This window comes from Cryptomeria japonica, chromosome 8 (assembly GCF_030272615.1).
Source record: "Cryptomeria japonica chromosome 8, Sugi_1.0, whole genome shotgun sequence".
In the NCBI taxonomy this organism is placed as follows: Eukaryota; Viridiplantae; Streptophyta; class Pinopsida; order Cupressales; family Cupressaceae; genus Cryptomeria; species Cryptomeria japonica.
This window is the reverse complement of record NC_081412.1, coordinates 598,287,333-598,313,433: the sequence shown is the minus strand read 5'-3', so window position 1 is coordinate 598,313,433 and position 26,101 is coordinate 598,287,333. Positions and strand designations below refer to the sequence as shown.

The following is a 26,101-nucleotide window of genomic DNA, read 5'->3' as shown; positions in this document are numbered from 1 at the left end:
ACAAGAGGAATACTCATTGAAGGCATAGATAAAGATGGAGGATTGATTGAGGAAGAGGGATTGCCCCCATGACTAATGGTTGTAGGTATGACACTTTGAGTTGATGTAGCCATGATGTTTAAAGTGAAAGTAGGAATGATAGTCATTGAAGTAGACAAAGGAATAGAATTATTGATTTGTGTAGAAGGTTGGGAATAACCTAAGTTCTCAGCACAACTCTTTATAGGCATGACATTAGAATCAACAATATGAGCAATGCCACACAATATATCAATTCCATTCTTATCACTTTGAATCATGTGCTTTAGACCTTCAATTAATGAAAGAGCTTCACTATTAGGGTATTCTTGGGACATCCATTGTTGAAAGTTGTCAAATTGATTGTCCAGTTTTGAAAGTTGATCTATGAAAACTCTAGTCAAAGCTTCATCTTCATTATTGGAATCATCAATTGGGTAGATAGGGATGTTATTAGGATGGGAAGAATTAGCATTATCCTCATTGAAGAAGTCACCCAAATTAGGCTCCATCTTTTCAGGTATTAAACCTTGAGAAGCCTTAATTCTAATGCTTTGTCTAACGGGGATAGTATAAGTAGGACTAATAGTTGTAAAATTCATGCACTAGAGAGAAAATTTGAATTTTGGGAACAAAGTTTGCAAAATTGAATAATGCAAAATTCAATTTGAACTTCGTGGAAAAAGGAATGACACAATCTTGAAGAAAATTTATGATGAATAAAAATAAATTGAAATTTAAAATTAGGGCCAATGGGATGCCACTTAATTTCAAAATTAAAATTGACAAAATTAAGATTTTTTAAAATCAGGGCAGATTATAATTAACCATGCAATTTTAAATATTTCCTTGAAAGTTGTGATGTTGAAATTGGGAAGTATTTTTAATTTTTGAGGGATTAAAATTTGAGAAAATCAGCCAATTTTCTGGATTTAAACAATTAAATAGAATCATAATAGTCTCCCGAAATTTTGGGAAAAAAGCCAAGGACCAGGTTGAAAGTGCACTTGGTCCGGCCAACTTTTTCAAAAAATTTCAAGGATGAAAGTTACGATGATTTCTAACTGCCAAAAATTGATTGGTTTTACGGTCTTTAGATAGGCGAAATTAAGGTTTGAACGTCAAAATAGAACCCTATTAGGGTTTTGAAAAAGATGAGAAATTGAATTGCAAATTTGGAAAAGGTCAAACCTAATGGATAAGACCACCTTAGATAATATTTAGAAAATTGAAATTGGTTGAAATTGATTTAAATTTACACAAAATCCAAGTAAATTTGAAAATTAGGGTTTTAGGACCTAACCATTGAATTTTAAAATTTTGAATTTTGGAAAAAATAGGGAAATTGAAAATTTGAATTTTAGGCAAGAGGACAAATTTGAAAATAGTTCCAAATCTGAAAATTAAATGTAAATCTAATTTTTTCACAAGTTCAAATTGATTTTTGAAAATTAGGGTTTTGACAACTAACCACTTAATTTTGTAAATTTGATTTGCAAATTGAACAAGACAATGAGGAAATGCAATTTGACAAGCAATGCAATTTTCAGATCTAAAATAATAGAGAGCAATTTTTGCAAAACACAAATTCAATTTCAATTTTAACAACTAGGGTTTGATTGAATTAACCACTAAGTTTTGTAAATTGCAAGAAAATTAAACTTGTAAACGAAAAATATGCAATAATTTTGAATATCAAGCATGTAAGACGTCGGGTTCACCAAAATGTAATGGGTGTGAAAAGGTGATGAGGAGATCAAATGGAAAACTTTACCCTCCTCGAGAAAGGAGTGAAAGTTTCACAAAGGATTCTCTTCAACCTCTCACACACATTACATTTAAAAGAGGGGGTTGAATTCACTAGATCCACTCTCGATGGAAAGAGATTGAATGCTAACTGAATTGACAACGGATTTGAAAAGTAAAGTGACCCTCTTTTAAAATAGACAAGTTGAAATAAGCAATTTGAGACTAAGTATGAAGATGACAAAGAAATGATTAGATCTTGAGATAGAGATGCGGGATGAAGCTGTGCACCTGAAATTAGCAGTAAAATGTCGAGACGAAGCTCCCCTACAAATTTGAGTGAAAGTTGTCGGAACCGGGTTGAAAGTGTACTTGGTCAAATCGGGTTGAAAGTCTAAACCCGCAATTACAACTGTGCACCTGCAACCTACACACAAAAAAGAGAGGAAATGTTGTTGGGATTGGGGGTTTGACCTAGGGTTTGCCTTTAGGTCAAACCTCGGTTTGGAATGAACCAAATGATGAAAAATACTTGCAAGTAAATGAAAGGAAATGTTTGGTGTAGAATTAACCTCAAGAGAGAATGCAATTGAAATGTAGATAGAGTTGTTTGAAAGGATATGTGAAGTTGAATGCTTTGAATTTTGATAGGGATCTCCTCTTCAATGGTTGAATCCTTGACTTGAATGCAACACCTAGCCTTGAAAGGAGACTTGAAATGCTCAATACTTGAAAGGAATGCTTGGATGCTTGAAAGGAATGCTTGGATGCTTGAATGCTTGATTTTGCTTGTTATCAATTTCACTTATCATCCACTTACCTCTTGTTAATAGGAGGGGAAAATGCTCCTTATATACTTGCCAATTAGGATTTCTAATTGATTTTTCATCTTAGGCTGACATAGGAAAACTTTTTCCCACTCATGATTGACAAGCCCAATGCATGATTTGAATAGAGGGGGCCCAAAATAGGGCAAGGACAGGGGCGCCATGCCCCTGTCCTAGGGGGGACAAGGGTGTGTACCCTAATTTAGGACAAGAAGTGAGAGCAAGCAATGCAAGGTGCAAGAAAATGCAAGTTTTAGGAGGTATGAGCATGTCTCGGGTCTCCAGTCAGGCTTAGGGATTCATTCACCAATGTGAAGACCCAAATGCGGTCGAAAATTGCAAGGTCACAATTTTATGATGCTACAATTGTAGGTTCAGCTACAGGTTCAGATCAAATTCTTGCAGAAGAAGACACCTTTCGACACTATCATAGACACAAATCTTAAATTTTAGCATCTATTATAGGAACTTGGTTGCCTAGAGCGCCCCAGTCCTAGGAGAAAGGTGCCCTAGGCACCCTAGTCCCCCTAGATCCAATTTAGATTTCACCTAGAACTAGAACATACCTTTAGGAACCCAAAAATCAAGGTCAAGTGCATTAGAGGTATAAGGAGGATGATGATGATAACAAAAGGAGGAGATCAAGTGCAAATGATGAAATCAAGAACATTTGAAGATGATGCAATTTGGGAATATGATCCATCTCAATCAATAAAAACTTACATGATGATGTTGACTATCAAGAGATATTGCTAGAAGGAAAGAGGAAATCTACAAGATAAGCATGCTAAGTTGGCATCTATTCATCATCAACAACCAATCCGGTGATGCCACTTCAACATTTCTAAGTGCATTGAACCTGAAGATCAAAGTGACATGTGGAGTTATATTTAATATTATTTATTGTACCTTACCTCATCTCCCATTGGTCCACATTCAAAGGAAAAACGTGTAAACAAAGTAGTGTAATGATCTTATTGGTCAAGGAGGAGTTATTTGTAACTAACCCTAATTCGGGATTTATTGTTAAATCTTGGCTTTTGATTCGAGAATCAATTAGAGTCGTTCATTTGTAATGGAAGAGCTATAAAAGGCTAGGCCTTCTCATTTTTAAAGGTTAATAGTTCAGTAATAAACAATAGTTAATAGTGGACAACGTTAGAAAGTAGAAGTAGAGTAGGAGGAAGAAAGAAGAAATTTTTGCCAAGACTATGCCAACATCAATACATAAGTTTCATTGAAGTTATTGTGATTCTTTGCATTGTGCTCTACATTTTGCATAGTTTCTTGTTTCTTCTTAGTCAATTCAAGTTCATTGATCTTAATGAAGAAACACGATGATATATGATAAATTCATTGGTTCATAGTTTTTGTGGTTTGCTAATTGTAAGCTACAGTGCAAAGCTAGCCTAAACCTCATTGTTGCTAAGTTCGATTGTGAATGTTTCATTTGGATTGTGCCAACGTTGGTTATTTATATGAATAGTTCGTAGTACAAAAATCTTTCACTTCCTTGGGAGATTGCACTAGTGATGTGCAATTGTTGTTATCATGATGAAGCAAAGCTTGTTTTAAGGAATTTGTCTATCAAAGCATTATCCATTATTATGATTGTCCTTAGGATTAAATTTTTCTCTCTAAACCCTTTTCCTTTTGCGTTTTGTTTGAGTTTAAGTTAGTGTAAGAGAAGAGCATCACCGAATTGCTTCATCACATGATTAAGTTTCAGTTGTAATTCATAAATGTAAGTCCCTTTGTGATACCAACATATCACATCATATTCATCGAGAGTATCCATTTGCATTGTCAAAACCTGACTAAAGAAAACTTGGGGTAATCTTATTTGATCACGTTGTTTAGCACATAAGATTTTTTTGTTAAAGAGAGGATAGAATACTTAGTATTTTATTCTATGTTCGAAGTGCATACACATCAACAAACAATTAGGATCTTCTTCTCATTCACTGCAATGAAAGACAAGTGATTAGGATTCACAAACACTTCCATTCCCTTGGGTTTCACAACTTGGGTAGTCTAATTCATTTTGGATCCACAGACATAAGATGAAACAACAATCATAATTTCTTTTAAAGATATCACAAGTGGAGAGCTACAATAAAGGTGAAACACCTAGCCTTCGATTACAATGAAGAACACTATTCCACTACCTCCATGAAAGACCAAACATGTGACCCTCTAATTCTTTTGCTTCATATTTTAACCGACATTAAGAATCACATGTGTGAACCTCAATTTAAATCATATATGGTTTTTATTTAGAAGGATCTTGTGCTGCCATTGTAGATGCTTCTCCACGTAAATATGACATATTGCTTGCACAACTATCAAATATAACTTTTAGTTGGGGTCATTTTGGACACTTATCAAAAAACATGCTAATGTGATATCATATTTGATAAATTGGACTTGAAACCTCTATTATAAATAGGAACTTACCGAGTAAATAGCTATAAAAAATTGAAATTTAATTATTCATAAAATTTTGAAAGACTCCAAATTAAAATACTTAGGTAGCTATCCCACCCCCATAATCCAGCGTCTAAAATGCACCAATACATAAATATCAACAAAATTTTCCAATAAAATTAATTCGCAAGCTCCATGAGACCGTAGCTTTATAACCTGATTCCATTATGAGTTGTAGTCTATAACTCCACTCTTTCTACCCAGATTGCTGTTGCTTATGTGACTCTGACCCTATCTGGGACCCGACAATGCAGCCTCTCTATACTACGGCTAGGTAAACCCTATGCCATAAGTTCAGTACTCTTTTCTTTGAAACGCTGGATTATTATTGCAGTTGCAGTGATGACATCTTCATTTTCAGTATTCCGCACAGGACTTGCCTCTGTGTGGCGATATTCAAGTACCCATCATATCTCTGCAACAATCTGCAACGGTAAGAGTAAGCCCTCTCGCCAATCTTTCAAATCCAATCTTTGTTCTACAAATGCAGGATCTTTCACAAAACCATATTTGGGTTCCGAAGATGCAAAAGTAAATTCATCGAACAAGTTCATTAAGGAAGACAGTGTTGGCGAATTTATTGCCTTATTCGAGGGCCTTATAGAATCCAGAAACCAAACAATTCAGGAAGCCGAAAAAAATGGGGCCTACGATCCTTTTTCAATAGAATGGAAGAAATGGGCCGAAATTTTTTATGTCATGAAAGGAGAGAATACAGCAGCCTCATTGTTTTCACTGTGTGCCCTTCCAGGCCTTCTCAAAAATATCAGCATTGCTTCTTCTGATAAACCCTACAGGAGGGATTTTGTTCTCTATAAAGATATTCCCCCGTCGGATGCGATTATAGATTATAAACATAATTTTCAACAAGGGGAAGATTATAGGAATATTGTTAGCCCTACAGTGAAATTAAGCCTTAGTGATCCTCTCCCAGAAGGGTATAAGTCCGTTCTTTCGCCACCGGAGGGCTATCATATTGTATTGGACAGCTCTTCTCTTCGTATAATCAGCCATGTGAGTAGAGAAGAGCTATTTCGTTCTTGGAAGCTTGACTTCCTTGAACAAGAGAAGCAAATCAATATGTTGTGCAGACGAAATGGCCTGAAAAGGATGGAGGCTTTAATGAAAAAAAGTGAAAAAGAGCGAAAGAGTTAGAATACCCACAGTTGCTATAATGCCATATTCAATGTCTGGGCAAAATTCCATGAGTAGATTTTTTATGTGCTTGGCAAACCTTGAATGAGACGCATTTTTCCCACTTGGTAAATCTTGGATGAGGTCATAGGACGCCTTTGACACAGTGTGAGGTAAGCATGGGCTCGAGGCAGTTGCTGGATGAACTGTAGTTATTTTTGCTTGCCGAATTATGGATGAAGTAACAGGTGGCCTTTTGTTGGTATTGGGTATGCCTGGATAACATTTTTAGCCGTTAATACCCAGTCTACGCTCGAATTTATCCCAGCAAACCTGGGTCAGGCTCAAATGTACCCGTTTGGCACTCTATAATGTATTCTCATTAGTAGATAGTTTTTGAATAACTTTTATTCATTAATGAAGAACAACTGAATCATTTTGCAAAAGTAGTTGATTTACTATTTGACCATGTCCATTCTTATTTTAATGCCTTTGTTGACACGATGTAATTTGAGCTCGAGATTTTGTTTTGCTGACAAAGTAATGGATTAATGCATCTCCAAAAAATTTCTGACAGCTAATTTTTCAGATATTCAATTATATATCATTTGATAGATACATGAAGACTTCTGGATATAATGGTAACTTTAGTTTAATATTGAAGTAAACGTGCTTGCTTTTCCCTCAAATGTACGCATGTTTTTGGTTGGTGATTGCTGCAAAAGCGTTGTGGAGATGTGAAAGTTGAAATGTTGAGGGTTGTATCTTGTGTGGAAGAGGATAACTTTATGGTTACCATTTTGTTGACATGATGATAATTTTAGGTTGCAGATTTTGATGTTTGTCTAATGTCAAGTCAATGGATCTATGCATCCATAAGGAACTTTCTACAGAGCTGTTTTTCAAACATCAAAATTTCACATCAAGAAGAATTTGGTAAATGATAATGAAGTCGATTTAATTGTTAAGGTAAACTGTCCCTTGAGTTTCACTCTGATTATGGTGAAGCTTTGCTGCTTAAGTGCAGTGTAGAAAATGTGAATATTGAAATTTTGATGATTGTATCATGCATAGAAAAGGAGAACTTGAGGTTTACATTCTGTTTTAGCATTTACATTCCATTATAAGATTTCTTGCTATTGTTGTTGTGGGGGAGCTCTATTGGAACTCCTTTATTTGCTTTTACTTCCATATGTACTTTGGGCCCGTTAGTCTAGACTGGAGGCTCCTTGGGCATAAATTGACCTCCTTTATTCTTTTTTTATACTATTTTAATTCTTGGTCCAATACTTTATGATGGTGTATGGTTTCGTCAAGCAAGCAACCAATTTAAACTTCTTTCTGATACTTTATGCGACTTGTGCACTTCTACCCAAATTCTTAGTAAAAGGTCTTTGATACTTCTTACTATAATTGTAAGAGTTTTAATCAAGATCCCTCCGTAAGGTTCTTGTTTCGTATAAGACTTTTTCTCACAGGATACAAGGAACAGATCCAGGAGTGACTTTCCTGAGAGGAATATGCTTTTATTAGCTTATAGAGTGAATCTTTTTGAAGAATTTAATGCTGAAACATGAGTTCGGACTTTGTAAAGATTATTTTGTGCACAAGGAATGCTCTTAGCTCTGTTTATAACTTAATGGTACATAATGAGTTAGTTCTTCTCATATGAATGTAGAAATTTGTAAGATTAAGTGTTGTTCACTGGACAACAAACATTGGGGCAGTCTTGCACAATCAGAAGTTTTGAGCTAAATTGGGGGCTGATCTGATCCTATCCTTGAGCAGAAAATATTTATTGATAACTCAAACAGCTTTAGCACAAGCAATTTGTAATAATAAGAGCCTGTGCTTTTGCTTATCAAGCTCTTGATTGCCTAACTGTTGGACAGATGGTGCAGCCAAACTACTGGTTCATGCTCTAGGGTATACAAGCTCACATATGAAGTGTTATAGTATGAGTAGCTGGTGCCTGATAATATTGACAGGGATCATCAACAAACCTCAGCCATTTATGGGCTACTTGAAGCAGCTTTAAAGTGATGCACAAACGACAAGATAGGATTAGATCAATGCTTATCTGCTGAGATACAAGATGCTCACTGAAAGAAGGGGATTGTATATAAAAAAGGGATGAACATCGTGAACTTGCTTTTAATAATTGAAGTTTTATGTATTTCAGGTGGTGGTCAAACTTGAGGTGGCTGGGCCTTGCAATTGATTGTAGTAGTTTTCCCTATTGTTTTTCTCATGTCAAACTTAGTTCAGAATATGTTCACTTTTGTAAACAAGTTTGTTAAATTGTATTGATCATATGCAACTAATTGATTTAAATGAAAAAGTCAACATTTAAATTCTTGACAACGGTTTGTGTAAGGACTTGTCTGTACGTGGGGTCTAGTAGTTGCATGCTATTAGCTAAGAGTGGTAGTGGTTTTCCACAATTTGTTGTTCCTTTGTTCAACAAATCAATTTTAAGCTCACCCATGGTCCATTTGATTTTATTTGCTATGATGAGCTATGTGTTGTTTGTTCAATGCTATTACCTATAGTTCAATTAATGCCTTGGTATAGTTGCTATTGTTATTTTATGACACTCTTGGTCCATCAGTGAGAACGGATCAAAGATATGTTCCATAGACCAAAGCTGCCCCAGTTGATCAAGGACAAAACCAATGGAATCATGAAATGTCAAGTGTTGTCTTGTTAGGAGCCGGGTTCCAAGCCTTTTCCTTCTTGACCCTGGAAACTCGGAATCTTCAGGTTCCAAGCCTTTTCCTTCTTGACCTTAGAATCTCGGAACCCCCAAGTTCCAAGCCTTTTCCTTCTTGACCCCGAAATCTTGGATCCTTTAGGTTTCAAGCCTTTTCCTTCTTGACCATGGAATCCCAGAACCCCCAGCTTCCAAGCCTTTTCCTTCTTGACCCCAAAATCCCAGAACCCCCAGGTTCCAAGCCTTTTTCTTCTTGACCTCGGAATCTCGAAACCCCCAGGTTCCAAGCCTTTTCTTTTGTCACCCTGGAATTTTGGAACCCCCAGGTTCCAAGCCTTTTCCTTCTTGACCTCGGAACCCCCAAGTTTCAAGCCTTTTCCTTCTAGGCCCTGAAACTTCGGGGTTCTTGACTCCTCTCCCCTTGCAGTAGGGCTCGACGTTTGACTTCCGATGACTTGCGACACTTCCAGATGATGTGATCAACATTCAAGTCTCTTAATGCTCCACCAACCTTGCGAATTTGTCTACTTTCATTCATGGGGCAATAGGGGTGCATTTAATGCTTTTTGCAGGATTGCCATCAAGTGGAGTCTAGGGCCATGCTTATTTATGGTTACTTGATGGCCTTCACGTAAGGTCTGCATGCTCTAACTTTGGAATGTCAGGCAATCCACCTTCTACAAGTACTTTTCTTCTTAGGATTGCCTTGTTAGGGTATGGCCATGTTGCTTAAGTCTGTGCACTTCCCAATCTTCCTGGATTGACATTCTCCTGTGCATGCCAGGGTTAGGGTTTCCCCTCTTTGACCATTGGTCTCTTATTTGTGACCAGTTTGCTATGTAGAGGCTATTTGACTATTGGTCTCTTCTTTGTGACTAGTTTGCTATATATAGGTTGCTAAGCCTCATTGTAAAGGGTTTTCTTCCTGCTAGCTTGAGCTACTCTTTGGTCTTTCATTTCATTCGAGGATTTGTATATTTTCTTGCATTTCTACAACTGTAAGTTTGGCCATTGGCTTGAGAATGAATTGAAATTATCATTCTTGCCTTCATTCAACTTATGTATGTTGTGTATGTTCTTTTACCTTCATTGTAAGTTTATGTTTTATGGATTTTTCTCATGTATATGCTGTGTTAACTTGTTTTTGAATGTGACTTGTGGGAAAAATCTTCTCCCCTTTGACATTCAGCAAATTCTAACCTCCATACATGCGTTTAGTGTCATTCATGCAATTGAATTTGTGCATCCCCAGGGTGTTTTGATTGATTCTTTGTGTCATCTCAAGTTGGGGAGAGAAACATCGCTTATCTTGGTGCATCACCTCCTTTCATTTTAGCATTTCCTTTTTCTCTTTTCCTCTGCAAGTTGTTAGGATAGGTTTAGAAGTCGAATTTGGAGTGTTGAGTTGGTTCAACATCTGCATTTTGATTGAGAAGGAAGCTGGTCTACTCCAGAGATTCAACCCCTTTGTGCAAGGTCCCACACTTCGGGGTTGTTTCATTGTTTCATGAGGTTGTTGAGTTGATAGCTCAACAAGGGTGCAAAATTTTGTGACAATAGTTTCTAGCATGCTTGGTGGGACTCATCCTTCATCAAGTTGAAGATTTGGCGCGTTCTTCAGTGTATTCAGTCCTGGAGAGGTGTCTTTCAAACACCTGGTGACTCTACTTTCAATTTAGCAAATGTGTTGGTATGTTATTTGTCTCTAGTTGAGTAGATCCATTTGCTTTTCAAAGCATTTTATTAAACAAGTTCGACCTCTTCCAAATGCTCTATAATGAATACATATCATGTGAATACCTTCTTTTCCCATCCATCCCATGAGCCTACTGGTTATTTTCCTTCTCATTATATCAAACTAGGAATGCTCCTAGTTTCATCTAGAACAACCTTGCTGCAACAGGGTGTTAGAACATCCAATATGCTTGCCACCCCCCACCCTTACTCAGCCTTCTTGGCAACCTAACCCTACTTATCAACATCCTCAAGAGGCCTATTTTAATTCTTTCCAGCATGCCTTTCAAAATGCGAGAAGCCTAGAGGATGTTAGCATCAGGGATATAATGTTGAGATTCCAAGAACAGTTAGAAGCTATTGAGAGGGAGTAGGAGTATAGTCTACAAGAAGGTTGGCTTGTTTATCAGACTCAACTTTAGCAACAACAAATGGAAGCCCAAAGACAACAACATGAGGAGTTGCAAGGCAACTTCCTTCTGCTAGGAAGGAGGAAATTAAACAGCTAGCAACTAATAGAGATGTGGCTCATACAAGAGGAGGGTGGTGCCCCTAAGGTTCCCAAGCTTAAAATTCCAAGCTTCAAGTAATGGAGACCTTCTAAGCCTTCAAATAAACCTCCTAGCTTTAAAATCCCAAGTTTCAAGGTAGCTCAAGCTATTGTTTTACAAGATCCTTCCCCTCTATAGCCTCCCTTATGACATCCCATACCAGATTTATCTACTGGTCTTGACACTATTTCACTCTTCAAAGGTGAACTTGTCGTCTTGAAAGCTGATTGACTTGATCATCAAGGAGGAGAGGAGGTGTTGTCTACTAGTTGTGAGCTCCCTTATGCTCAAGAAGATCAAGGTTTAGAGTTGCTACAAAGGAGATTTGAAGATCATTTATAGCAGCAGGGACTTAAGCGAGAATGTGAGGACAACATGGAGGAGTTGGTTAGATCAGCCTATGTGGTTGATCATTCAAAACATAAGTCAACCTATGATTAGAATGGTGAAGAAAATATTTTAGATGTCTTACCTACTTTTGTTCCATTTTCAGAGGATAGGATGGAGACTGATGCCCCTTTATGTTCAAAGGATGTGGTTGTTGTGTGCATGTTGATGAGGCCACAAAAAATGATGTTATTGCTACAGGCAGTATGGGGAACGAATCATGCCATGAGCATGATGTTATTGTAGTTGGTTGCCAAAAGGAAGAAATAAAAATAGGGAGGCAATTTGAAGATTTTAAATCTTCCTATGAAGTGCCTCATAAATTGGAGGTTTGTCCTGATGAGCTAAGTATCAACATATGTGATTATGATGTATGTTGGTTCTCCCTTGTCCTAGAATGTGATGATGTTGAATATGAAGTCTTCATTCAAGGTGAAGATGTTGCATTTAGCATTAGGGATAATGTGCCTGAGCTTGAATGTTTCAATTGGGACCAACATATCATCGATGGTGATGTTTTGCAACAACATACATTTCAAAAAAGTAATTCCCTTATTGCTCAAATTGACAGTATACCCGAGCTTCAAAGTTTTCTATTTGATGTGCATGAGGAGCCCCCTTGTGCAAGTCAAGAAATAGGTATGGTATACTTTTCATCACTATGCGAATTTGAGGCCTTTTCCTTTGGTTTCAACTCATGCCTAGAGGAGGTTAGCTATTGTGGAAACAATGATACCCCCCTTGTATGAAGAAGATGCCTTCTCTTTTGCAAGGGCTAGTTCTTTTGAGGCTAACCTACTCCTAAAATACTACCCCCTTGCTACTATATGTATGCTCGATGCATCCCCAGATGTCTCAGATGCCTACATTCTAAGGCCTCCTTATGGTGTCAAGGTGAATGGTGAAGTGTTCTTTCACCATATAAGCGGTGTGTATGATTCAATGCGTGCATACAAGAGATTTCAATTGTTGCAATTGGGTGATAATTGCAACTATGGTATAAAGGAGTTTAGCTCCTTCAAAAGACTTGTTTTTAACAGTGTGTTGACGTGTATTTTGTACACAATCATACACAGAATAAAATACCCAAAGGCATCTTATCCTCTCTTGAATAAAGTCGCTAACTGCTGAAGATATCGCAAGAAGGATCAGTTAGGATGACTCCAATGTTCTTTTTAGTAGGGTCTCTACATGTGGATAAGCACCAGTGGTCGTTGTGATTGCTGTGTCATCAAGGGGCCTTACGTCGCCGAAGATTTTTCTAAACTAAACAAGCTTTTCAAAAAAAAATCAAAAGGATAGGGTTTGCAAGAGGTCTAATCTAGTCTAACCCTAAGAATGACTCAATGCGGACAAGACTTGGTGAGATTCTACCAACTTCAATATTGCCATAAATTAACAACTCAATTGAAATTGATGCGATCTTCTAAGGTAACAAATGATTTTTCAATACATCAAAGATCAAGGACACTACCATGAAGGTACATATCCAAGATACAACAACGATTGAAGGTTTAAGCGATTCAAATATCTCCAGTTGACCACACAAGGCGTTCCTACAATCAGCAAGAAGCTAGTGGTTTGGAAAGCGAATCCTACCAAAAATCAAGTCCAACACTTTGTCCTTCAAACTAACACACTACTTTGATTGAGAATGATTCAAGAAAGTGAACAACCATGAAGATAACCAAGAGAGTTGCAACAAAACACCATAACTTCAATATTTTATTGATCTCAAAGCCATCATGTACAACAATTGTTTGAATTCCTTTCTCAAAGCTCAATCTTGCTACAAATCAAATTACTTCTAAACTCTAATCTCTCTAATGCATCAATAATTTCTAACTCTCTGATTTTCTAGTTACAAAAATGAAAGAAATGAGGGTATAAATAGCATCCTCAATTACAATGAACGGTCCAGATCGAAAAGAAGATCAATGGTCAAGATCATGACACCTAAACCCTAATTAGGGTTTATTACAAATAGCCCCCTTTTTACTGAACAATATTAAATGCATAGCCAAATATTAAATTCGGCACAAAAATCTAGGAGACATAAACCAATGACAGTTAAGGTGCCATGTCATCTATAACAACCTCTCATCTAGAATCTTATTCCCTTTCCAATGCTCCTTTTTAGCATATGCAATGAATCTTGATACGATTCCTTCGATCTCAGCAATTGGAATCTCGGAAAGATTCCTCATTCTTTCTTCCAAGTGGATGACCTGATCAAATGCCTTGAGAAGAGTAGTGTCCCATTCAGGTTCGAGTTCTTTAGTCTTTTCAATCAGGAGCATGGTAGCAAACATCTGGTCCTGATGCTCATCTGTGATAACATTTGCATCCTTGCAAAAGATGACCTTGATTCTATCCTCCAATTCCTGCAAATCCACATTTGTCTCAACTTCGATCCTCCTGCTAAGAATGGTACGTAGTACCTCAAATACTCTGTCCTGGATCGGGTGGATAACCTCCTCAACATGGCTACGTCTAGTACTGATGTCCTCAAAGAGAACTTCCTTCATCTGGAGTAAGGTTGACCACTGAAGCAAACTGTGAGGTCCTCCATCCATGATCTTTTCCTGTACTAGGACCTTCCTCGATGTTTGTCTGATCACTTGCAAGACAGGAATGATAACCTCTTTGGTATGAGCAAAAGCAGCTACTGTTATCATCAAATTGTGGATGATCTCAAGAACTTGGATAGCCCTATGAATGGTCTTCATCATCCTTGTTGCAAATTCTACGGCAACTGTATGAGATTTGTCCATCCAAGTACTCATACGCTGGACCATACTCCTGAATCTCTCTGCCTCACCAATTGATTGAAGGGGAAGTGCCTGCACGGGTGATCTTGCTGGATCCTGACGTCCCAAAGGCTGATTGAGATGGCTGAAATATGTTCTCCATGCACTGACCTCTCTCTCAAGCTTCCTATTTTTCTCCATTTCTTCCCTAAGCTTGTCTTTCAATGCCTCAAATGAATCGGTAGCATCATCCATCGTCTGTTCGGCTGTGGACGGACCAAGCTCAAATGTCTCTACATCATATTCCTCTGCGAGGATCTCACCTTCATACTTGTCCACGACCAGTGTAGCTATCTGCAACTTTCTGGATTAGGTCTCATCTCTAATCATCTTGGACATCTTGGTAGCCTTCCTCTTCTCTGTCACTTCCTGGGAATGTCCAACGAGGCTCTCTAAATCAATTACATTGTCCTCGTCCTCGATCACAATCACCTTCGTTAATCTTTCCTTCAACCAATCTGGGATGGCCGATCTTGTCTCTTTAACCTGTATTTCCTTAGGTAATTCTTCTTCTCTGGGAGGAAATGTTACTTCATTATCTTCCCTATCTTCATGCAACTCATTGTCTTGGAGGGATCCACCTGGTGCCTGTCCTTCTTCATCATTCTGTACCATTGACTCCATAGACTCCTCTATCTCAAATGTCCTCTTCTCTTGTCGAGAAGACATACCAGATGAACGATCTCGGTTGGCCTCTTGCTTCTTCTTGGAAGATTCTCTCTTCTCAAGTCTCTCTTTCCTCTTTGAGCCTCTTGGATGGAGATTGCCTTCACTTGCACTTCGAAGGTTGCCTTCACTTGTATTTCTAGGATTAGGATTGCCTTCGCTTACGCTTGCTCCACCTTCAGCTGGTCTCTCCTCCAAGGTAAAAGTCATAGCTATGCCTTGCTCTCTCAACTTCTGATGCTGCACATCAACCCATCTACGAGTACAAGACAAAACTGGAGCCATCAAAGCATCTAGATCCATGACCTCAGGCTCATTCCAATCTAACCTCACTGTTTTGCTTTCTCGATCATAGGATGATTGGAGATGTCTGCCACTGTCCTGAGCTTGGTCGGCCACTCTATAAATCTTGCATTTCCTGATGAAATCCAAAGGCAATCTAGAATGCATCTTTCTTTTCACTTCAAGATCGTCTGAGAGATTCATCATAAAATCTTCTATCTGAAACTCATGCTTAAACTTCCTACCGACTGTCTCCTCTATATATGCATGTGGATCAAAGCTCTCTCTCAAGGCAAAGAATGAAAATGAATACAAAGCTAACTCCTTCTCTGCGTCATCCATGGCTAAAGCATTAGGACATACCTCAACTGAATTGCCCAATATGATAGGTACAAGAACTCCATTTCCATGTCTGTGTCTGAATGCCCTTGCATATGCTGCCAACTGTCTTGTTACCTCAAGTAACACTATTCTGTCTATCGGATATCTCGGCAATATGTATGGAGGTGAAGGACATCCATGAACTCTAATATAAGTAAACTTCGGGAATTGGATAAACCAAGCACCGTACCTTTTTACTAGTTCCTGTGCATCCTGAGATAATCTATTGTGAATCCCACCTTGCAACGTCCTTGTGATGTTTATCGTGAAGGTATCAATAACTAACTTGTAGTTACTTCCTGGCAGATGATGCAAATGGACATAGGAATCACAAACTCTGACCTTGCTGGGTCCTCTTCCAATCACTCCTCTATGAGGCAGTCCTGCGTACTCAAAGCTCCCGATCAAGGCATATATGACGTATGAACTCATGTGGAAGGACTTGGTAGCCTTCAGTCTCCTCAACTGTACATCCAAGCAATGGGTAATCATTCTAGCCCAATGAATTGTTCCTTTTCCTTGAACTATCACCTGGATGAAGTAGAACATCCACTTCTCAAAGTAGAAGGCTTGAGGAGCTCCTGTGACTCGGTTGAGCATCGTTATCAAATCTCTGTACTCCTCCTGGAAATCGATCCTATGTGGTGTGTTCGGGATCTTGCTCAGGTGAGGACGACTCTTAAGTAACCAGTTCTTGTTGATGATGCTTAGGTAAGCATCTGGATCATCTTCGTACATGGACCTGGCTCCTTCTATGCTTTTGTAGACCATATCTCTGTGCTCTGGAAGATGGAAAGCCTCACTTATAGCTTCCTCTGAAAGATAAGCTAAAGTGTTTCCCTCATTGGATACGATCGTTCTGGACTGTGGATCATAATGACGAGCACACTCGATCATCAACTCATGGCACTGTACTACTGGAGGGAAGCCGGCCGCCTTAATGATGCCACTCTCAATTATCCTCCTGGCGACAGGTGATGGCTTGCCAATGTAAGGGACCTCTCGAAACTTCTTCGTACTGAAGTTGCCCAAGTTGGTATCTCCAATGTTGCTCCACTTAGACACGATCTTGGTCTCCAGTTCTTCGTTCTTTTGATCTTCCTTCATGAGAGTTGGACAACTGGTGGATGCTCCCGCCTTCGGGGTCGCCATTGTAACACCTACACAACATTTCATAATAAGTAACAGATTTTGCAATGTATAGCTATAGATTAGATATTAAATTTAGGAAACTTCATGATAAGTCTGAGTTATCATTTCCTAAAAACGATTGAGCTACTGAAATTCAAAATTTCAAAATTCAAAATTTAAGGCCATGACGATCAAAATTCAAAATTAAGACAAGGGATCACATCGCCATACCTTACTTGAGAGCTTAACTCTAAAAATGCAAAATAAAGAGAATCGCCTAGGCAAAAATCAATGTTTGATGGCTTCAACGTGATCTCTCTTCAAATGAACGTCCTCCTTAGCAACTTCGCCACCTTTGGGGGGGGTCTTCAATGTCTTGATGATAGCAAGTTCGCCTCACTTGAAACAAACACGCACTCCCTTTTGATGATGCTCGCGCCTTCCTTTGAATGGAAATTCGCACCTTGTATTCTTGATGAAATTCGCTCCACTTGAACACAATTCGCACTTCTCCTTTAATCTCCAAAATCGCATATGAAAAGATGATAAAATGATGATTTGAAATGCAATATCACCTCTCCCCTTTATAGGCGCTTACCTCATCAATCCCCATAGGCCGACTTTGTAAATAAAGCAATTTAAAAACAAATTTTTAAATAAAATTAAGGGCTGACTTTGTAAAATAAAACAAATAAAACCCAAGCGCCCCAATTTTTATTTAAAATAATAATTAATTCATTTAATGCCTTCGTTTTTTAATTAATTCGATTTTTTTTTTAAGGCAACAAATAATTAATAAATGCTCATGCGCTATTTTTTAAATGCTATTAATTGAATATTCAAATTTATCAATTTTTTAGCATTTAATAAAATTCAAAAAATGTGTTAGCGCCAAAATTTGGGAGAGGTAAGGGTACAAACCATATCGCTCTGGTCCCTGGGAGAGGGACAAGAGCGAATTAGCACTTTAGTCTTGAATCTCTCGCCTTTTACGTTCAAAACCACCATCTCTACGTTGAAACTGACATTTTTGACAAGAATCTTGTGCTTGATTGACTTGATTTCGTAGACGAATGCCCCTTAAGGTCAATATCGCCCTGGTCCCTTGGTGAGGGACAGGAGCGAACTTGCATTTTCTCATTGACCTTTGTCTCTTCGATCACCAATCTTCATCATGAGGCAAGCAACAACGTCATCCCTCCATTCCACGCTTACTTTATTCGTCCTTAACAAGGCACTTTGATGTTTGAAAGATTTTCGCCCTGGTCCCTTGGTGAGGGCAGGAGCGAACTCTGTGTTCTAGCCAAAACTTCGTCATTTCTTAACCTTAACTTCTCGTTCATTACCTTCCAAATGATATTTTCAACCTTGTATAATCTTGCTTTGACGCGATTTTTGAAGGAAAATGAGTGATTTAATGAAAATCGCCCTGGTCCTTGCCTGAAGGACAAGAGTGATCCTTTGTGTCTTGGGCTCGTTCTTGTTCCTATCAACTCGCCATCGCCTTCACAATGAAAAATAAGGTCCTTTGATCCTTCTTGAACGTATGAAATGCGATTAACATCCAAAACTTAAGCCTTTATAGAGATTTCGCTCTGGTCCCTGACTGAGGGACAGGAGCGAATTTGGGCATATAGTATAAATCCTTCATCTTTGGCGGTCTTTGCAACTTCATTCTTCGTTGAGACACCTCAAACATCATTGCTTCCTTGTATCCTGACTTGGAGTGACCTTAAACTTGAAAGAAAGGCAACATAACTAACATTTCGCCCTGGTCCCTGGCTGAGGGACAGGAGCGATCTTGCACTTGTAGGCTCAATTGTGTTCTACTAACTCCCAAATTTGTCTTCAATGGACTCATTGTGCATCCTTTCATTCATCCTTGGCATGAAATTCACTTGAACTTAGTGAGAAATTCTCCTTAGTAAGAAATCGCTCTGGTCCCTGGCTGAGGGACAGGAGCGCCTAGGACAATATGAAGTTCACCTGGCGTTTTGCAGTCTTCAAATTATCTTCAATGGGTCTGTTACGCCACCTTTACTTGCCTCAAACTTGAAACTTACTTGATTTTTGCTCAAATTTTGCCTTATAAGGAAATTCGCTCTGTTCCCTGGGAGAGGGACGGGAGCTACCATTAAAGTTCGCCCTGGTCCCTGACTGAGGGACAGGAGCGATTTTGCTTCTAAGTCTAATTTTCCTCATGATGACATTTCCAAGTTATATTCAACTGACAGTATGTGCTTCCTTGGTTCTCCTCAAATCGCGAAATTGTTGAAATCTTGCAAGGACAAGGCAATGTTGGATTTTAAGCTTCGGTCCTTCAGTGAGGGACAGGAGCGATTTTTGCTCCTAGCACTTTTCCATGTTTGCGAAATTCTTCAAATTGTATTCAACAGAAAGAACATGCCTCCCTTTATCTCTTCCAATCCGAAAATCATCTTGATCCTGCAAGGACAGTAAAATTTTGAGAAACAAGCTCCGGTCCTTCAGTGAGGGACAGGAGCGATTTTGCTTCTGCAGGCCAAAATATCACGATTTCAAGACTTTAGTCACTTCACAAGGCAAAAACAAGTCATTTCCAATGCCCAGAATCAATTATCAAAATTCTCAAAATTTGGTCAAAATTACTCAATCGGACAAAAATCAAAATCTCATCATCAACACTTAGACAAGTTTGGACTTGCATTCAAAATTCCGACTGAACCTAGACCAACTCACTTGACCACCTGACGAATTCACTTTATTTCCAAAATTGCATCCTACGGGAGGAAGCTCAAAAGCTCTCAAGATGGACTGGACTCTGGTCTGAAATCACATAAAATGGAAACCCTAAGGCTTGACCCTAATCCAGACAACTGACATACTAAACCAAAACCCTAAAAAGCAGAGAGAAAGGCGAGCAAAAACGAGCAAAAAGAGGGGGTCCCCATTTTAATGGGGCGATGTGTGAAATGGTCACAACTATGGTAATTGCAACTATGGTATAAAGGAGTTTAGCTCCTTCAAAAGACTTGTTTTTAATAGTGGCAACTTGTAAATCAATGTTAATATTAGATTAGAGGTTTTGCTTTCATAAGTGCTTTTGCACCCGCTACATTCTCCTTAGGAGGGTGTGTGCTCTAGTTTCCAGCTTTCCTCCAAGTGTTGGCACGACCATGTTTTGGGTCCTTCTAGTGACTCAATGTCCAATGGATGCTTAAGGCTTCTAGATTCCATGCTTAGCAGGCAAGCATCTCGCAGAGGTCGCCAAAATGTTGTCATTGTATGACACCCTTGGTCCATTAGTGAGAATTGATCAAAGATATGTTCTATGGACTAGCACTACCTTAGTTGATCAAGGACAAAACCAATGGAACCATGAAATGTTAAGTGTTGTCTTTTTAGGAGCCAGGTTCCAAGCCTTTTCCTTCTTGACCCCAGAATCCCGGAACCCCTAGGTTCCATGCCTTTTCCTTCTTGACTCCAGAATCTCAAAACCCTTGGGTTCCAAGCCTTTTCCTTCTTGACTCCGAAATCCTGAAACTCCCAGGTTCCAAGCCTTTTCCTTCTTGACCCCGGAATCATAAAACCCCCAGGTTTCAAGCCTTTTCCATTTTGACCTCAGAATCTTGAATCCCCTAGGTTCCAAGCCTTTTCCTTTTTGATCCCGGAATCCTAGAACACCCAAGTTCCAAGCCTTTTCCTTCTTCACCCAGGAATCTCGGAACCCCCAAGTTCCAAGCCTTTTCCTTCTTGACCCAGAATCGCAGAACCTGTTAGGACCCGTAGGCAACTGAGAGGGAGGGAAGGGGGGGGGGGGGTGAATCGGTTGTCTATTAATTTCACCCAATATAACTTAATCAAACTTGATGCATAATACCGGTAAACCAAACTTTATGTCGGTTAACAATTTAACAATTAATAACAATACCGGTGAAGCTTAATGTATGAAACAAAAAGAGAAACATCATTCACAACACATAACACAGAGATTTGTACGTGGAAACCCTGTAAGGGGAAAAACCATGGTGGGAAACCTTACCCACAATCAGATGATACTACTGTAGAGAGTATGTGTATACAAATGGGGTCTGCACATGCAGAAAGGCCAAATGCCTAGAGCTCACTGCTCAATCACAAGATAGGAGTCACACTGACTACAATTTGTTGGTGTAAATAATTATTCATCATGGATATTATTACACTTACTTAAGTTTACTTAGGATAATGCATTTCATAGTAGTTTGAATATGAAACACTTGGGTGTTTGTGCCACATTGGGATAGTGTGTGTAGGAGAAATTCCACTTTTTATGGTGTTGATTTTGTTATTACACTATCATATCCACTTATTGTGAGGTGATAATTCCACCTTCGGTGGGTGATCCACCTCATGTGGAATATTATATTATTTCTCCTACCTACCCTTGTTTCTTATTGAGCCACATGTCATATTTGTGTGCTCATACATCCATATGGCCTTGCCTATATAAGCAAGTCTCTATTCATTGTACTAGTGATAATCCAGTTAATTATTGGATCATTTTCTATTGATGAGAATACAGTTTATTCTTGTCCTATATTGTGTCTCTATCTTGTACATTTCATTGACCTCTTGATCTTGGCAAAATCTAACATGGTATCAGAGCCATTGGGGCTTCATTGATTCGTCTTGAAGAGGCATTTTTGCGACATCAAGAGGCAGATCTGAGGAGCATCATCTTTTGGAGGCGTCCTAGACCAGATCCGACCTCTCCATTGCGTCCGGAAAGCCGTTTCCATGAATTTTGGTTATAAAGTTGGCCTATTTTGGTGAGAAATTTTTTTTCTCCATTTTTGCCCTATTTGTACGGATTTTTGAATTTTTAATATATTTTTCAAAAAAAAAAAATTTTTCATTTTTCTGAAAATTGTTTTGAAAAATAAAAAAATCAAAAAAATTTTGCAAAGTCAAAAAGAAAAAAAATTGAAAAAGCAAAAAAAAAAACAAAAAAAAAACGAGTTTTTGGGGGGTCCGCAGACCCCCCCCCCCCCCGTGCAGCGTGTCCCTGTAGGTGCGCACAGACCGTATCTGTCAGAACGTACCTGCATTGCGTCTCTGTCACTGCCTGACGCCGCCGGTTGTACCCGCAGGTTCTCGCCGGCCGGATCCCACACCATCGCCGGCGCCCAGCTCCCGGCGCCACCCCCGCTTCTCGGCAGCTGCTCGTCGCTCCTCCGCCCAACGGCGCCTCCTGAGCTACCTCCTGCGTGGCCCCCGGCTGCCACCGCTCCGCTCTGCATCTCCTCGCAGACAACGCGCCGCCTTCCTTCGCCCGCGCCCGCGTCGCTCCAGCTCCGCCCGCATCCTCCCGGCACCACCACTGGCACGGCTCCCGCAGACCGAGACCCGCGTCGGCTCCCGCGTCATGTCAGATCAGTACGGTGACACGTCATCTGCCACGTCGGCAGCATGGTTTGCACAGACAGTGCGCCACGCATTCATCCGTACGGCTGCCACGCATACGCCACGTGGCTCACTCAGTCATCAAACCGTACAGTATGGACTGTACAGTCAACTTGCCACGCAATCTGTCCGTACAGTACGGACGCTCAGTCAGCAGAGGGCGAAGTTTTGTGACGGTCATATAGCCGTCAAATTTAATCGCGTGATTTGCTGACATCAGTGCCACATCAGCAGGGTTTGAAAATTTTTGGACCCCCTCTCATTTGCATTTTTGATTTTGCAGTTCAACTTCAAATGGCCATAACTTGCTCATTTTTGCTCCTTTTTTGGTGCAATTTTTTTTGAAATGGGCTAGAATTTCGTGCTCTCCGCAGTGGTGAAAGAATTTTTTGATTTTGATACACGGATTTTTCAGAAAATGCAGTTTTTGGTGACTATCCCTGAGTAATCCCAGTTTTTGCAACTTCAGAGGCTTCGTTTGGGGTCATCCGACCTCCTTTTTAGGTGCCTTTTTTTTTTTGAAAGTGCGTATTTTTTCATCTACTTTCACATGATGCTATCAGATTGATGTCATTGTAAGTAGAAATTGTACTTTCAGATCTTGGCCATTTTTGGCTCTCTTGGTACTTGTATATTTGCTTGAATCTTAGTTAGATTCATTGCACTATTGATTGAAGTCTCTTGCATGTTATTTGAGAAGTTGTAAAATTTGCATCACAAGTCCACTTTGCCTTGTTTTGCAAGTGGCTCATTGTAATCGCACTAAGTATAAAGTGCCAAAATCATCACTTTAGGGGGGGTACTTTGATTGATTGAATTTGGGGGGTGTCTCTTGTGCTTTTGTGCTCTTTTGTTCCTTCCTTTTTGCTGCTATGGGTTCTTCTAAGTTTCCTCTCTTAACTCCACATAATTATGCTACTTGGAAAATTGATGCATGGAGTAAACTTATGGAAAAAGGACTCACTCATTACATTGATGGAACTATTGTTGCTCCAGCTGATCCTAAGGCTGATCCAGTTGGTCACTTAGATTGGCTCACTAAAAATATCATGGCAATTGGTACCTTAAGAAAGTATGTATCAAAGGATCTCATTTTTCATATTGAGAAATGTACTCTAATCAAGGATGCTTGGCAAAAGTTTCAAGACTTGTATGGTCAAGTTGATGAGATTAGGGGATATCAAATTGATAGTGATCTCACCATGTTAGATCCCAAGAACTTTGATACTATACAAGATTATGTCACTAAGGCAAATGAGTTGAGGGCACAACTCAAAGATTGTGGCATTGATAAGAAGGATACTCAATTGATATTCAACTTGATAGGCAAGCTTCCACAAGAATATGCAACATTTGTTTCTAGTTTCCAAACTCATAGGATGACAATGGGTTCAAGCTACAAAATGCCTACATTTGATGCTTTCAATGAAATGTTGATGATGGAACAAACTAAGTTGATAAGCATGGGCATTCTTAAGGCTTCTTCTAAGTCTCAAGCATTAGTGGCAAATCAAGGGAACAAAGGAAATCAAGGAAAGGACAACTCAAACAAGAAGAAATGGCAATCAAAGCCTAAGGAAAAAGCACCATCTTCTCCACAACAAGGAGATTCATCCTCTTCCAAGAGAGATAATTCACCAAAGAGGGAGAGACCTACTTGTGCTTATTGTAAAAAGATTGGTCATGAGGAGCATCGTTGCCATACTAAGAAGATTGATGAGCTCACACATATCATCAAAAAGCATAACATTGATTTGCCTAAAGTCTACAAGAAGGATGATTCAACTTCCACTTCCTCACATTCAAAAGGAAAAGGGCAAGCATTCATGGCTTCTACAAGTGGAAAGACTCACTCTTTTGGAACAAGAAAAGGAAAAGCTCTATGTGCTACTATCAGTCATGATTCAGAGAGATGGCTTCTAGATTCAGGGGCTTCTCATCATATGGCATCTTCACAGTCTATGTTCTCTACATTTGAGCCTTGTACCATGCCACAGATTTTGATGGGCAATCATACATACATGGATGTGATTGGGAAAGGATCTATTGACATTGGGGATAACTCCTTCAATGATGTGTTGTGTGTACCCCACTTGACAAACAATCTCTTTTCTATCTATCAAATCACACATGGCACAACTAAGAGAGTTGTGGAGTTCACACCTGACTCAGTTTTCATTAGAGACATGGAGACTAGAGCTATCATTGCAACTGGGGTGGTTGATCATGCATCTCGGTTATACTCCTTTTCAGATTTTGTTGATGATAATGATTTCACATTTGATGATACTACACATGATGATCACACTTATTGTGATGGTTCAGACTTTGAGGAGAACTTTGGACACTTGAATTTGGGGATTCTCACATGTAACCCCGTTCTTGAGTCTTGTATTTCATCTCCTTGTATTGATATCACATCACCTATTGTGATTATGTAGATAGTGCGACAGTTTTGCCTTCATGTGATTCAGTGCAGCAGGATATACATTGTCTTCCAGCTTCAGATTCATGGGATGATTACTTGACAGACATTGCAGGTTTGTTTGTGGAATCCTACATTGCAGATTTGGGAGACATCATTGATGACATACATCTTCTCTTTGATGAAGATGATCCTTCTTCGATTGTTGCGAGGGCACACTCTGACCCTCTTGTTCATTCTCTACATGATCATTCTTTCGAGGTTGACATGATTGTGGATACTTATGTACAGCAGTTGGAGGAGGTCTCTTTATGCTTTGAGGAGACACATGAGTCTTTGGATATTGTTCTACATTCATCTTCACTAGATCTTGGAGTGCCTTTTTCAGCAGTGTGGCACAGTTTACCACCTTTGGAAGGGGTATCTTTTAGCATCGACATGGGGACACTTGAGCAGTTTTCAGAGATTCCTTTCATCATGAGTTTTCTTCATACATCTTCCCTTCATGATTGGGGAGACTTCATGGATACACCTTTGGTTTTGTTTCTTCCTAAGGGGAGGAATGTTGTTCGACGTTCGTGGAGCAGTTTCTTCATACATCGAGCTTCTTCCATTGGTGCAGATTCTTCATTGAGGGAGGATCACATTTTGACTTCTCTTCTTCTCTCATATGGGGGGGACTTTTTCCTCAGATGGGGTTTTGTTCCTCACATACTTCTATGAGAGTTCTCTTGTATAGCTTTCATCTCTCTTTTGGGGGAGGGTTTTTTCCCATTGGGTTTTTCTCTCTTTCCCCACTTTGTGAGAGATTTCATTGCATTGGTTTGCATGCATTTGCATTTGTTCATGGGTACCTAACATGGCCTCGTAGCCGGAACCCATCTTGCATTGCTTAGTTGCATTGTAGACTTAAATGCATTCCCCTAAGTTGCACTTAAGGGGGGGTGTTGGTGTAAATAATTATTCATCATGGATATTATTACACTTACTTAAGTTTACTTAGGATAATGCATTTCCTAGTAGTTTGAATATGAGACACTTGGGTGTTTGTGCCACATTGGGATAGTGTGTGTAGGAGAAATTCCACCTTTTATGGTGTTGATCTTGTTATTACACTATCATATCCACTTATTGTGGAGTGATAATTCCACCTTCGGTGGGTGATCCACCTCATGTGGAATATTATATTATTTCTCCTACCTACCCACACCTATTTCCTACCTACCCTTGTTTCTTATTGAGCCACATGTCATATTTGTGTGCTCATACATCCATATGGCCTTGCCTATATAAGCAAGTCTCTATTCATTGTACTAGTGATAATCCAGTTAATTATTGGATCATTTTCTATTGATGAGAATACAGTTTATTCTTGTCCTATATTG

At 39.2% G+C, this 26,101-nt stretch overlaps 1 protein-coding gene across 2 annotated transcripts in view; it reads right to left on the bottom strand.

Moving 5' to 3' along the window:
- Nucleotides 1-5,101: 5,101 nt before the first annotated feature.
- LOC131049309 (uncharacterized) overlaps nucleotides 5,102-26,101 on the bottom strand; it is an 86,739-nt gene continuing 65,739 nt past the window's right edge. Inside the window, exon 3 of one of the 2 annotated variants that reach the window (XM_057983352.2) lies at nucleotides 5,102-5,493. In XM_057983352.2, the coding sequence (XP_057839335.1) occupies nucleotides 5,404-5,493 (90 nt within the window). In that variant the 3' untranslated portion in view covers nucleotides 5,102-5,403. The remainder of the gene's footprint in view (nucleotides 5,494-26,101) is intronic. The other variant, XM_057983353.2, reaches the window with a different exon arrangement.